General features: G+C 38.9%; 1 protein-coding gene across 4 annotated transcripts; it reads right to left on the bottom strand.

The window, feature by feature from the left end:
* Window positions 1-9,158: 9,158 nt before the first annotated feature.
* LOC121264393 lies at window positions 9,159-12,526 on the bottom strand. 4 transcript variants are annotated; one of them, XM_041167547.1, is made up of 7 exons: window positions 12,298-12,526; window positions 12,071-12,198; window positions 11,818-11,957; window positions 11,414-11,600; window positions 10,979-11,096; window positions 9,768-9,981; window positions 9,159-9,673 (listed from the first exon to the last, which is right to left on the bottom strand). In XM_041167547.1, the coding sequence occupies exons 4-7, from the start codon at window positions 11,552-11,554 to the stop codon at window positions 9,583-9,585; spliced, it is 564 nt and encodes a 187-aa protein (XP_041023481.1). In that variant the 5' UTR covers window positions 11,555-11,600; window positions 11,818-11,957; window positions 12,071-12,198; window positions 12,298-12,526; the 3' UTR covers window positions 9,159-9,582. The 4 variants fall into 4 exon arrangements, with proteins under 4 accessions (XP_041023481.1, XP_041023479.1, XP_041023480.1 ...); XM_041167545.1 differs by having other exon boundaries at window positions 11,414-11,578; window positions 12,298-12,525; XM_041167546.1 differs by having other exon boundaries at window positions 9,768-9,969; window positions 11,414-11,578; window positions 12,298-12,525.
* Window positions 12,527-12,875: the final 349 nt, after the last annotated feature.

The following is a 12,875-nucleotide window of genomic DNA, read 5'->3' as shown; positions in this document are numbered from 1 at the left end:
TAGCCAGAACCTCAACTAGCTAGCTGCGCCATCTCTCGAGTATATATATAGCCATTCCTTTCATTCCATAAATCAGCTCAAAATCCAATTAAGTTAATACATGCCATTAGTTGCGTGAATAAAATATAAATGCTAATTATTATATATATTCCATTATAATTAACATGCTCTGACATGGGATTGAAATTAAAATCACCACCCGATCGATCAGTCCGGCCTAGCGAAAGATGATACGGAGCCTACATCAGAGCACGAAAAATTAATATATATAGTGATCTGTTCTATAAAATTTCCATGCACGTACGTAATAAGTGCGTTAGAAATTATAAGTAGGCCAGGCAATTGTTTCTTTCGTATATCACTCACCGTTATATTAGTTGTCATTATATTAATGCATAATATCTTATTATGTGGTGAAAACTCCCACTTTTGCAAGCTGGCCAAGTCTAAGCTCCTCTCTCAAAACAAGCAGAACATCCTTCCATTTGCATTTGCATGCCGATCGAAAGCTATCACCAAAAAATTAGATTCCGCATCGAAATTTTTTGGTGGAGTTTTGAATATCACATTCAGCATTCTGAACATCTTGATCAATCAGTTCATTGAACAATAGCACTCCTTCATGCTGCTTTTTTTTTTTTTTTTTGTTTTGTTTTTTTTTTTTAAAAAAAGGACGGAACCTCCAACCACTATATTGAAAACCTCACTTATGGCAGAAGAAAACCTTCAAACATAAACAAGAACCATCTCTTCCTACCAAAAACTATCCAAAAATATCTTCGGCTATAAAAACCTGTCGAAAAAACCTATACATTATCGTCGGCTTCTAGTCAATGAGTCTGCCACTTGGTTTCCTTCTTTGTAGTAATGTGCCATGGAAAAATCAAAACCTTGTAATATAAACTGTAGCTGATCCCAGTAGTCTCAAAGATACTATACTGTACATTGGTGAGTGAAGAACCAGTTTACTACCACTGAGGAATCGCACTCTATGTCTATAGCTGTATACCCAAGTTGCTGACAGTGATTTACTCCTTCTAGCACTCCCCTTAGCTCAGTTTCTATGCTTGAACACGATCCAAAGAATTTTGAGAAGCCAAAAACTACCTGACCCCCATTATCCCGTAGGATTCCCCCACCTCCAGCGGGGCCTGGGTTGCCGTGGTTGCTTCCATCCAGGTTTAACTTCAAACGCCCAGGCTTCGGCTTCTTCCAATATCTAATCACTTGCACTGTTGTTTTCTTTGAATCCACTATCCGAACCTCTATTTTCCTCAGCAGCCGAGCTTCCCAGTTGGATAATTTATGGACTCTGTTTATTCTAGCGACAATAGTGCCTACCCAGAATTTAATCGATTCCTATACCTCCATAGAACTTTCGGTTCTCCCCTCCATCCTAGCTGCACACCACCTACTCCATATCTTCCAGATTACTATGCATGGAATTAATCCCAGCAAAAATCCCAGCTGAGATTTGCGAGATGCCCTGTTAAACCAAAGTTGAACTCTTTCCTTCCAATTCTGTTGAGTGAAGAAAGGGACTCCCACCTTTGCCGAGACTTTACTCCAAACACTTACTGCAAATTCCCATTTGCCAAATAAATGTTCTAAGTCTTCACTTTGTCTTATCATGCAGCAATTGCAACCTTAATGAGAGGGATCCCGATTTTATGGATTTTCTCATCTATGCTTAAACTATTAAATACTGCCTTCCACATACATATAGCTATCTTTTTAGGTAGAGACTTGTGCCACACCCATTTAGCCCATTCAAAATCTGGCCTCATCACTCTCACGGCTTCCCATGCTGACTTTGTGGAAAAATTTGCACTATTCTCAAGTAACCATACTAGGATATCCTTAACATTTTTTAAAGTTCCTACTAACTCTATTACTTCACTTGCTGCCTGTCTACCCAGTAATCTCTGTATCCGTTCAACTTCCCATCTATCGTTAGTTACCAGTTCTTTCAATCTAATGTTTAGCTCTTCCATCTATGTCACTGATTCAAACAAAGGGCCAGCACTTAGGAAATTATCATACCATAGCGAGAGGTTGCCTTCCCGCACCTTCCACCTTGAGTTAGACAATATTTCCGTTAGTCCCTCCATTACTTTCTTCCAAAACATCGACCCCGACCTGTTGTCTAAGCTTCTTACGATATGACAATTTTTCACATACTTGGCTCGAAAAAAATTAGCCCATATGGACTCTTGAGTTAGTATCTACCATCCAAATTTCATAAATAAAGACCTTTGTACTTCCGACACATTCGCACCCTTATACCTCCCTCCTCCACTAGAGCACACAGTTTCCTCCAAGCTCTCCATTTTCTTTTTCCTTTACCCCCTTGTTCACCCCAGAAAAAATTTGCAAACAGGCTATGAAGCTTTCAGATCACTATTTTAGATGCATGCAACGCCGAAAGCAGGTAAAGTGGCATGCTAGAAAGTACATGTCTTACTAGAATTAAGCGTCCACCTTGTGATAGCAGCGTACTCTACCACCCTGATAATTTCTTGCCAATACTCATAATCAACGAATCAAAGTGTTTGACCTTCAATTTGCCTTCCACAATTGGTACCCCCAAATAAGAAATTGGAAGGAGCCTTCCTTAAAGCCATTTTCCACCAACAACTCTCCCCTCCTTCGCCAGTTCAACTGCTTAGGAAAAAATATTGCTGACTTTTCATGGTTTACCCTTTGTTTAGTCCATCTTTCATGTCTTTACCACCTCCATTAGAGCATATATAGAGCCCTTACTAGCATTAACAAACACCATAATGTCGTCAACATATAATAGATGGGTAATGGGAGGAGTCTCGCTCGGCTAAGAAAAAGGCAAGATCCTCTTCTTTGACATCTTCTTCTTGATCAATCTTGAGAATACCTCTTCCATGATAATAAATAAATACGGGGATAACGGGTCCCCCTCTGGTAGTCCCATTTTCGCCTTGAAATAGCTTTTATACGTGCCATGCATCATAATTGAGAACCACGACAAAGTCATGCAATTTTTTATCAATCTACGAAAGAACTTCGGGAATCCGAAAGTCCTTAGAGTATGCTCCAAAAATCTCCAATCCACCTTGTCGTATACCTTGCTCATGTCTATTTTAACCATAATGTTTCCGTCTCTAGTCTTCCAATTTAATAGCTTTACCATCTCCTGCATATGTGTGATGTTTTCCAAATTTTTTCTTCCTTTCACAAAGGCCCCTTGTTCCGAAGAGATTAAATCTCTGAGTACCATGGAGACCTTATCAACTAAAACTTTGGGGAAAACTTTGTAAATCACATTACACAGGCTTGTGGGGCTGAACTTGTTATAACTTTGAGGATTTTTAATTTTCGGAATGAGAACTAAAAATGAAGAGGAATAAAATCTTGGTAGAAACTGACCTGTGTAAAACTCCTTAACTGCCTCCTTCATGCCTTCCTTAACAATACTCCAGCACGACATGTAGAATGCGGATTCGAAGCCATCGGGTCCTGGGCTACTTTCAACTCTTATTGACGAGAACGCCTCGTATATCTCCTTCTCTGTTGGCTCTACCTTCAATTAACACTTCATACTCTCTGACACAACTGGTTGTATCAGCTCTTCCAAACATGGTAGCTCTCATGTGTCTTCATGGGATAGGAACTCTTCAAAGTACAGGACAGCCCCCTTATGGGCCAGCTTCATTGACCCCAAAACTGAACCATCTGGTAGGCTTATGCTTTTTATATAGGCGTTCCTTCTACATTGGGAAATGACTGCATGAAAAAATTTAGTATTCCGATCTCCCTTTTCTAGCCAGGATTTTTTTTGTTTGTTGGGCCAATCTCGTGTCTTCCCTTTTATACCAAATATCCAGTTCCGCCTTGATAATAGGAAACTCCTTAATATCCTTAGGGTAAGACGCTTGTAGTGCCTCCTCATATTGTTCCAACATTTCTTCCAATTCCTTGATCACTCCATCCACCCGGCCAAATTCCTCTCTATTCCACTGCCTCAGTTTCTACTTGAGCCTTTTTAGTGTCCCAGCCAGTCTACATAGCCCCGAATCCCACCTCATCGGTTCATTCCATGATTTATTCACCATTTCTAAGAATCCGTCATGTGAAATCCATATGTTCTAAAATCAGAAAGGGGTAGGCCCATATCTCCCACCCTCCGACGCAAGTTTTAATAAAATCGGCGAGTGATCCGATGTTCTTCTACTTAGCAAACTTGCAGTAGCTTGGCCATGAATACGCCCGAAATCAGAGCTAATTAAAAATTCTGTCGAGTTTCGCCCAACTTCTAGACAAACCTTGCTGCCCATTGCACCATGATAGTTACCTTCCTACCAATGGTAGCTCCATTAAACCACAGATATTGATACATTCATTAAAGTCTACCATTGCCGATGAAGGTCTAGGCCTTCCCCCCACTCTTTCCTCATCGGATCGAATGATATTAAAGTCCCCCATCACCACCCAGGCCTCTGTAGTATTCGAAATGCTTTTCAAATGGTCTCAAAGCTCCTTGCGTTCAGCTTGCAAACACTTTGCATATGAAAAAGTTGCTAGCAAAGGTCCCCCAGAGTCCGTAAATACAGCCGAAAGCGATTGCATGGTCAAATCCACAACTTCCATTTTTATTTCATCCTTCTAGCATACCCATATTTTTCCACCTGCTTTCACATTAGAACAAAAATTGGAGAGCTGCAAACTAAGCTCCCACTTGTGTAGCTCGGATACTTCTTGGAATGGCTCCGATACAACCAGAACTGAGAGCTCATATTTCCTCACTAGCTTCCATAGTCTTCTTTTCGATGTGCCCAACCCCCTTATATTCCTCACCGTAATTCTCTCAATCATAGATTCAGTTTTTTTGGTTAGGCTTTAGCCCTTCTAAACTTTCTTACAAGCACGTAATCTGAATCTTGGATTCCCAGATCACTTTGTGGTATTGTCCCTGGGTCCGAACGGTAATCTTTTGTGTTTCCTTTACAATTTCAACTTCCTTTTCCGACAATATTGCAAAATTGTTTCTGCAAATCAAAGCCCCCTCTTCTTTATCACTATCATACTCCTCCACAACACAATTATTCATTTTTGGAACAGAGCTACCCACCTTCCGGAATTCCCCTTCTTCCACTTGTTCAATTAGTTTCAAATATTCTTCCACTGAGTTATCCTCTCCCTCCCCCTCTTCAATTCTTAACGTAGTATCAATGTCCTAAGCAAAGCCCGAATCTTGGTGTAGGATTTCGAGTCCCTCTCCGCTCTCCCCACCCTATTGCACATTGTCCTGTTTCTCCTTTACCTCAGGCGGCTCACTTCCCTCCTCACCCATAGCTAACTTGTCTTACTTCCGTCCCACTTCCTTCCAAACCTTCTCCTCTCCCTCCCTTTCAATCACTTTCTTTCCTTCCTTTTTGCTAATGAGATTCTTATTACTATCTCCAGCTCTGCATACTACATCAGTATGCCCCTGTCTAAAGCATTTTTTGCAATAAAATCCTTTTTTTTTTTTTTTTTTCTCATAGATCACACGCTGCCATATCTATTTTTTACTTGTTACCTACAGAAACCTAGCCACAGGTTCTTCTTGTAGGTCCACTTTTACGCACATTCTTATCCCTGTCGCCCTCATCCAGTACAGCGTCACATTGTTCATGCCTAAGAACCTGCCGAACCGAGAGGCCAAAATCTGCAAACAATCCATTCTATAAAGGTGCAAAGCCAGTCCTGAAAGATAAATCCACTGAGGAGCAATAAAAGGTTTTTTGTGTACATCAAAATCTACCAACGAGTTGAACAATCTGAATTGGCACCCCACCACAAATCTTCCCTCTCTTGCCCAAGCATGTAGGTAGTCTTTTTCATTAGCCAAGTGGAGCAACACATGGAACGCATCCATGAAGCTTACCATCGGGACTTCGCAAAAATCCCATGTTTTAATGATATGTATTCTCAACACATCTATAGACGGCCTCATTGAGAAAAATTTTAATACCAAAGCAAATTTCAACTCCTCAGCCACCCTTGCCATTTCCACTTCCGAGAAAACAAAACCCAAATTGCCATTGATCATCTCTGGTTTCGTCAAAGGGAGCTTAAATTTCACCGTCGGAATTGGCCTTTGCTGGGCTTGGGTAAATGAACGCCCACCCCCTCTGTAGCTCGTTCCTGTTTGATCCCCTTCCTCAATAGCCCCACCTAACGAGACTATCCCATCCTTCTGGGGTTTCGTAATAGCCCTGCCCCCACTCCCAGGGGCCACCGTATAGCCACCCATCATGCTTATTGGCAACAAAATGTGCCTCTCGACCCAAACCCTAGCAAAGGATTAGTCGCCCTACCACATAGGATATTTTAAAAAAAAATTACCAAGCCCTGTGGCTCATCTTGGCACTCTTTCATGCATATAATTAAGTTATAGAATGTAAATATATTTTCCAAAGGGATGATCTCCGAGTTAGAACCTGGAGTACTGCCTAAGTTCTCAATTCGGTAAAAATTGTATTTTTTTTTTAATACGGTTACCCGATTCATGTATTGTCTAAAGTTTTGTGACTCGTACTGGTTGTGTGCAAGGTGCTATGGAAATAGAATATTAATTGGTGGTTGGTTCACGGGAAAAACAGAGCGCAGGATCCTTCTTGGGTAGAACTTTGGGTGATGCCCTTCGATCTCCATAGCACGAGAGAGAATTAATACAATTTATTCAACATGCACGCATGTTCTGATCTATTACTTCAATTTCTGGCAGGAATTTTCCCTTTCTGAGGTATGTATAGTACCTTCGTTCGGCGGAGTGAAGCAACAATAGAGTTTACCATATGCATGCTTCAAGCTGCAGGATGCATGATGGGGCGCTGCCCACAAGATCTGTACAAAGCTTATAACATGATTGCTCTCATGACTAGTGTCTCTCGTACTCATGAATGGGATGGGAAGACACCCTTATCAATTTATATGGCACAGAAAAGATACAACATGAAAAATGTGCCTATTGTAATAATATTGGTTGTCGAATTGCCGAAAAGTCTCTAATTCGTGGAGTACCCAAAGAATTAATTAGGTACTGGCAGAAAGAATCGAAGCTGGAACTTTCTGGTGGGATTTTGGCACAAAATCCTGTCTGGCCAGCAATTGGCCGTACGTAAGAACTCTTACTTTAATTAATATTCTAGTATTTCGGATTTCGTATTGTCTTCGATCTAATATCAATGTATCAGTTTGGAATGATCATCAATAAAAAGGCGACGACTGAGGGCATTGAAAATGAAATAAACTGCATGCAGTACTGGTCGTTGTCGTTGTTACCTCTTGAATTTCAGAAGTAGTAGTACTGGCATTCTCTTCCAATCGAATTTTCTATATTGTCTCTTCCTGCAATTTCAGAAGTGAAACTTTAGCGATTGTATTGAAATATCCAGAAAAGATAAGTTTTATTTATTTATTAAGTAGCCAGAAAATTAAGTTACAGATGGCAATCTGCCAATTGGCGTACACAATAGTTGTATTATATGTAATTATATTAAATTTGTACAAAAAAATTTAATTTTCTTTTCCCTCTCTGCTTATCAGCTATGCAATAGTTTCTAATACATGCTACTACAGCAATAAATTTTTTGTTACTTGATGTCCTAATGCATACTCTAGAAAAATAATCTTTGCTGACTGGATCATCCCAAATGGTTAATGTTGGGGAAAACAGCACACTCAATTGCAACGATAATGAGATAGACAGTTAAATAAATATGAAAACACATGAATAAATTATACGATACACGATTTATGTGGTTCAATAGCGTGCTTGGCTTACGTCTATGGAGCTACAGGATATTTTATTCAGAAGAGATTTACAGATACATAGAGTTATAAGAGCTTCTCTCTACCCACAATCTCAACTGTGTTTCTCTCTTCATGTTTTTCTCTCAAATTGTTGTTTGTGCCTTTGTTCTTCAATCTATTCTATTTTTGTAAAGAATAATGATACTTTGACACCTCATGTATTTTAATTTCTTTTTTAATTTTTTTCTTTACTTAATAGTTAAGAAAATGACTATTAGTGTATTGATATATATATTTTTTATATTTTCAAAAAATATTTTTAAATGAATAAAAAAATGAAAAAAAAAAAATGAAAAGCTGATTTTGGCCTAGCGGCAACTTGCAACGGGCATATATGAGCAGCAATGTAACACCGCTCTTCATTACATACATGTGGCAAACGTTGAGAAAATCCTAAGGTGACAACTTTTTGGGTTATTCACTCAAGTGGCTTGTTGAGTATGCCTCGAGCGAACTCTCTACTTAATGTTAGCTAGAGCGGTCCATTAAGCGACACTTGAGCAAATTCTCGAGTTGAGTTTTGCTCGAACCCACTGTCGCACACACCGCAAGCGAATTTTTTGTCCAACATTCGCTCGAGCCAACTATCGAGCATACCTCAAGCGAACTCTTGACTTGACTTCTTCTCAGCTCAAATCAGGCTCCACATAACCCCAACAATTACTTGTTCAAGGCTTCTGTACAATAGTTTTTGTTGCCAACTATTGCCGGTTCAGCCATAACTTTTGTGGATTTGGGGGAAAATTGAAAATTTCTGTTCATGCTGTACTTATAAATGGTTACACAGGCATGTCCACATGTCGTGACAAGAATATCTTGTTACTTGTACTTGCCCGGTGACTTATGCTTGCTTTTAGCCAATAATTTGGTTATACACTGTATGTTAAACTTTTTGCCTAACTTCACCCAGATGGAGATCATGTCCGTAAGGTTTTCAGCTCGAGCAGAGTAGAAGCTCTTAAGAAGCATATGACTTCATTCTGCTTCCTAATACTTAAGAATTACCCACAGATCATGTAATGGGTTGGGGATTTGATGAATTTCAATCATGTCTTCCAAAATTTTAGTCTATTCAGTGCTAGAAAAGAATTTCACTCTCGCTCCCATATTTCTGAAAGAAGTAAAAGATTCAAGTGCGCATGCCTGCGTGCACGCACGCTTGGCATTACTTCATTTCTTGCAGATCATCTAGCAGTTGTTTTCGTCCTTTTGCCGGTTTACCTACTCACATGAATGCCACATACAACAAAAAAGGCCTGTTCAAGTTGGAGTGCCGAAAGAGCAAACAAAATAGAAGGTATTGGGTAGGGCAAAGGAACAGAAAAGAGAGCAAAAGGTAACTTTCTGATCCTCCACTAAGCTGTGCAGAAACGGCAAGTACAAGCAAGTTTACAAAAGAAAAACTCATCTGTTTTAATCTCTACCATCATGTTAAAAACAATATTCTTTTTCTTTGTCTTCGTGCAGTCTGTCATTGTCTTCATCTGTAAATTTCTTAACATCCCGGAGAAAAGCTTAGAAGAATCTTCAAGCCTGTGATGCCTATTAGTTTCGGATTGTTAACTTCTGGAGTCTTATTTTAACATCTTTTCCCTTCTTTATGTTCTGTATTTTGTTTCAAAACGCCATCAAGACAAGCCCATACTCCAATTTCCAAACTGGAACCCCACTAGGGACTGCTTACATTTCTTCTGTTTCAGACCCTGATTTTGGCTGGCCACTATCTCACTTTTAAGGCTATGCCCGCAGTCAGTGCTGCCAATCTAGACCATCTTCTTTTGCATTGAGCTTGGCAATTGATAGAGTAAAGTATATCAATAAGATTGTTCCCATGCTTGACCTGTCACCAATGAATAAAATTCTAAGAAAAACCCTTAAGTGGGGAGATAAGAGATTAAAGTCTCTGTAGAGAGCTGCAGAAATAGTAGACTTACAAGGTGGCAAAGAGGAAAAGAATCTTCTTAGGATCAAGGACCCATGGAGAGCGCCTGAAACTATTTCTCCTAGAAATGCATCTGCTTTCGGTGGGAGTGTTGATGTTGTTTCCAGTAGTGATAGTAATCTGATGATGAAGTTGTGGGCTGCTAGGATTATCAATGGTCCCTACTGCCATGGACTTTTCAGGCGTGGTAGACCCTACCATAGCAGCTGCTAATTAATAAGTTCCATACCCAATATATATGCATATATAATGTGTTAGCCAATAAGATCTTCACCACCTAAATCTCCAATAATGCAATTGCACATGCCTCAAGGATATATGTATGCATACATATATGTCATCTATGTTTCTACCAAACTTTTTTTTTTTTTTTGATAAGTTGATGTTTCTACCAAACTGAAGAAAGAGAAAGAAACAAAAAATGCACCTTGGTCCAAAACTCATTAGATGTACAGGGCATTGTGATCCAGCAGTCAGGTAATATATCAGCTCTCACAAGTGTAATCTACTTAATTGCTATGTGGACCCTGTAATCATTTCATTCAAAGGTGATTTTGCTTCAAATTGCATGTGGAAGCTAGAGACTTCGAACTCACTTATAAATCTAAGAAATCTCACCCTTCCCATGTGTTAATTCCACCCTAATTGATTAATTGTATCCCCAATACGCTTAAAGGCAGGTAAGAACTCAGCAGATGTAGAGCAAACCCACCATAATTCTCTGTACCAAGGCGATTCATGTCCCCTTCCCCACACCCACAAAAAGAAAAAGGAAAAAAAAAAATCATGCAATTCAATAATAATAATGATAATAATCACTAATGATGATGATAATAATGATGATCATAAAATAATAAGTTGATAATGGATCCAGGAGACATGAACTACTTGTGAGTCACCCACCTCTGTGTGAGGCTGGTAGACGTTGGGAACGAGCAGTGATATATTATTATATTTTTTATCGGTATATATATTATTCTATTTTACAATAAGTTAGGCCCAAATCTTAAAGGCTTTCAATTTGTCCACATGTGGACAAAAATCTTAACTTTCTTGGTAAAGGTTAATATGGAACTGGTAAAACCAAATTCATCAAACTACTTGATCTTAATATTAAGTAATGATGATGAAAATACCAGTAATTTTGAAAAAAGGCAAAAAAGTAATGGCTATAAAGGTGAGTTTATAATTTTGAAATGGTACCTCTGGGTGAGGATGTAGCAAGAACAGGATCTCTATCAGCAGCAGCGGCAGTCGTAATCGGAATGATCTTTTTCTCGCCAGCACGCTGAGACCCTTTTCTTGAAAGGCTTCTCTGCAACTTTTCCATCCATAAGAATATGTCAAAACAGGGCAAAGAAGAGGGAAAGAGAGTACATTGGAAATGTTCGGCAGATAGAAATGCTTTAGATAGATATTATCCCATTTCTACCATTGCAGAAAAATGCTGACGTGCTATCTCAGACATATCGGTTTCCTCCATTTCAATAATGTCAACAACAATTGAGAAATTAAAAATTAAAAAATGAATGGGCCGGAAATTCAAAAGATATATATATATATATATATATATATATATATTGAGGGGAAAAAAAATCAGAACCGTTGAAAAAAGATACAAAAAGAGGAAAACCTTACAGTAATTCTTGAATTTGCAGTAATTTCTTTATTAGCGCCATGAGATAAGCTCTCCATGTCAATAACAAAGCTATCGGATTGATCAGCCGAGTACTGAAATCCATTTATATGATCGGAAACCGAGATTTCCTGCCTACCCATATTCTCTTCTAAGCCACAGACCACCTATCAAAGAATCAGCCATATCCTGAGAACAACAGGAACCAAGAACCCAAAAAAAACATGCCCCGAGAGAGAAAGAGATGAAACGTACGTGAATGAGGCAATTGACGAAGAAATGAAGAAAAGATGCAAAGCCCAATGAAATAGTTATGAAGAAAGAAAAAGGTTATGAAAATTTTTGTTATTCTTTTTCAATAATAATAATAATAATAATAAAAAGAAATCCGAAAACTGAAGCTCACCAACTTTGGATTGTCCGCCATTTTCGTCACTTTCTAGGAAGAGAGAGTCGCAGGCAACAAAAGGCAGAGAGAGGGGTCTGGACGAGAGTAATATACAGCGTCACCGTGGCGTAACGAATGGAGCAATCCCTGTTTACCACCTGATTGGAAGAAAAAAGAGAAAAGGGACCCGATAGGCAAAAAGTCAACACTTTGACAAACAAATACCCAATGGAACAATTCTCGTTAACGATAAGAAAGAAACAAAACCAACCTCTTTTTTTTTACCCTTTCTTGTTCTTGTTCAGCTGCTCCGATTGGTTGGTAGGAAATTATAACCCCTTATCCGAGAAAGACTAGAAGAGAGGCATCCTTTCTTCTTCTTCGTTCTTCTTCCCGAATCTGTTAGAAATAAGAAACAAACCACATTCGACGTTCATTAAAACAAAAAGAACAGTAGTATGAGTTTTTCATGAGAAAAGCGGTCGATGATGAGCTGACCTGTAACAACTTCGCTTTTTGTCTGATGGTGAAGACAATTTTCGTGAGGCGGAGGATTAGAGGAACAGAGAAAAGGAATAGAAAAAAGAGACCGGGAGTTCAAGTTAAATTTTGTTGAAGAAGTAAACGAGGTTGGGCTTAGAAAGAGAAGAGAGAATGATCTTGTGTGGGAGTATCTACAGAGCCATAAACAGTGGGAATTGAATTGAATATTTATTTCCGTGGGGCTCTCTGGCCTTTTATATGGTGTGATGGGTTCATGTTTGTTGGATAGATAAAGTAAAATAAAATTTTGAGATGTACATTGGGTGGAGGGCATGCAGGGTAGTAATTTCCTATACTCCTCATGCTCTACATAAATAAATAGCTTTTTTAATTTCAAAAATGCTAATTTGTTCTCTTTTCATTGTTAGTCCTTCTTTAATTTCAACATATAGACAAACATTAGTGATTTTGTGGGGGTCTGAAATGAGAGGATGTAAACATGTGAGTTCGTGGATTTTAATAACTTAATGAGTCGGACGCTTGATATTGACACTCTTTTTTATCTTTTATTAAGCAGAGAGAGGCTCTTCATG

This window comes from Juglans microcarpa x Juglans regia, chromosome 5D (assembly GCF_004785595.1).
Source record: "Juglans microcarpa x Juglans regia isolate MS1-56 chromosome 5D, Jm3101_v1.0, whole genome shotgun sequence".
Taxonomy (NCBI): domain Eukaryota; kingdom Viridiplantae; phylum Streptophyta; class Magnoliopsida; order Fagales; family Juglandaceae; genus Juglans; species Juglans microcarpa x Juglans regia.
This window is presented reverse-complemented; position numbering and strand designations above follow the sequence as displayed.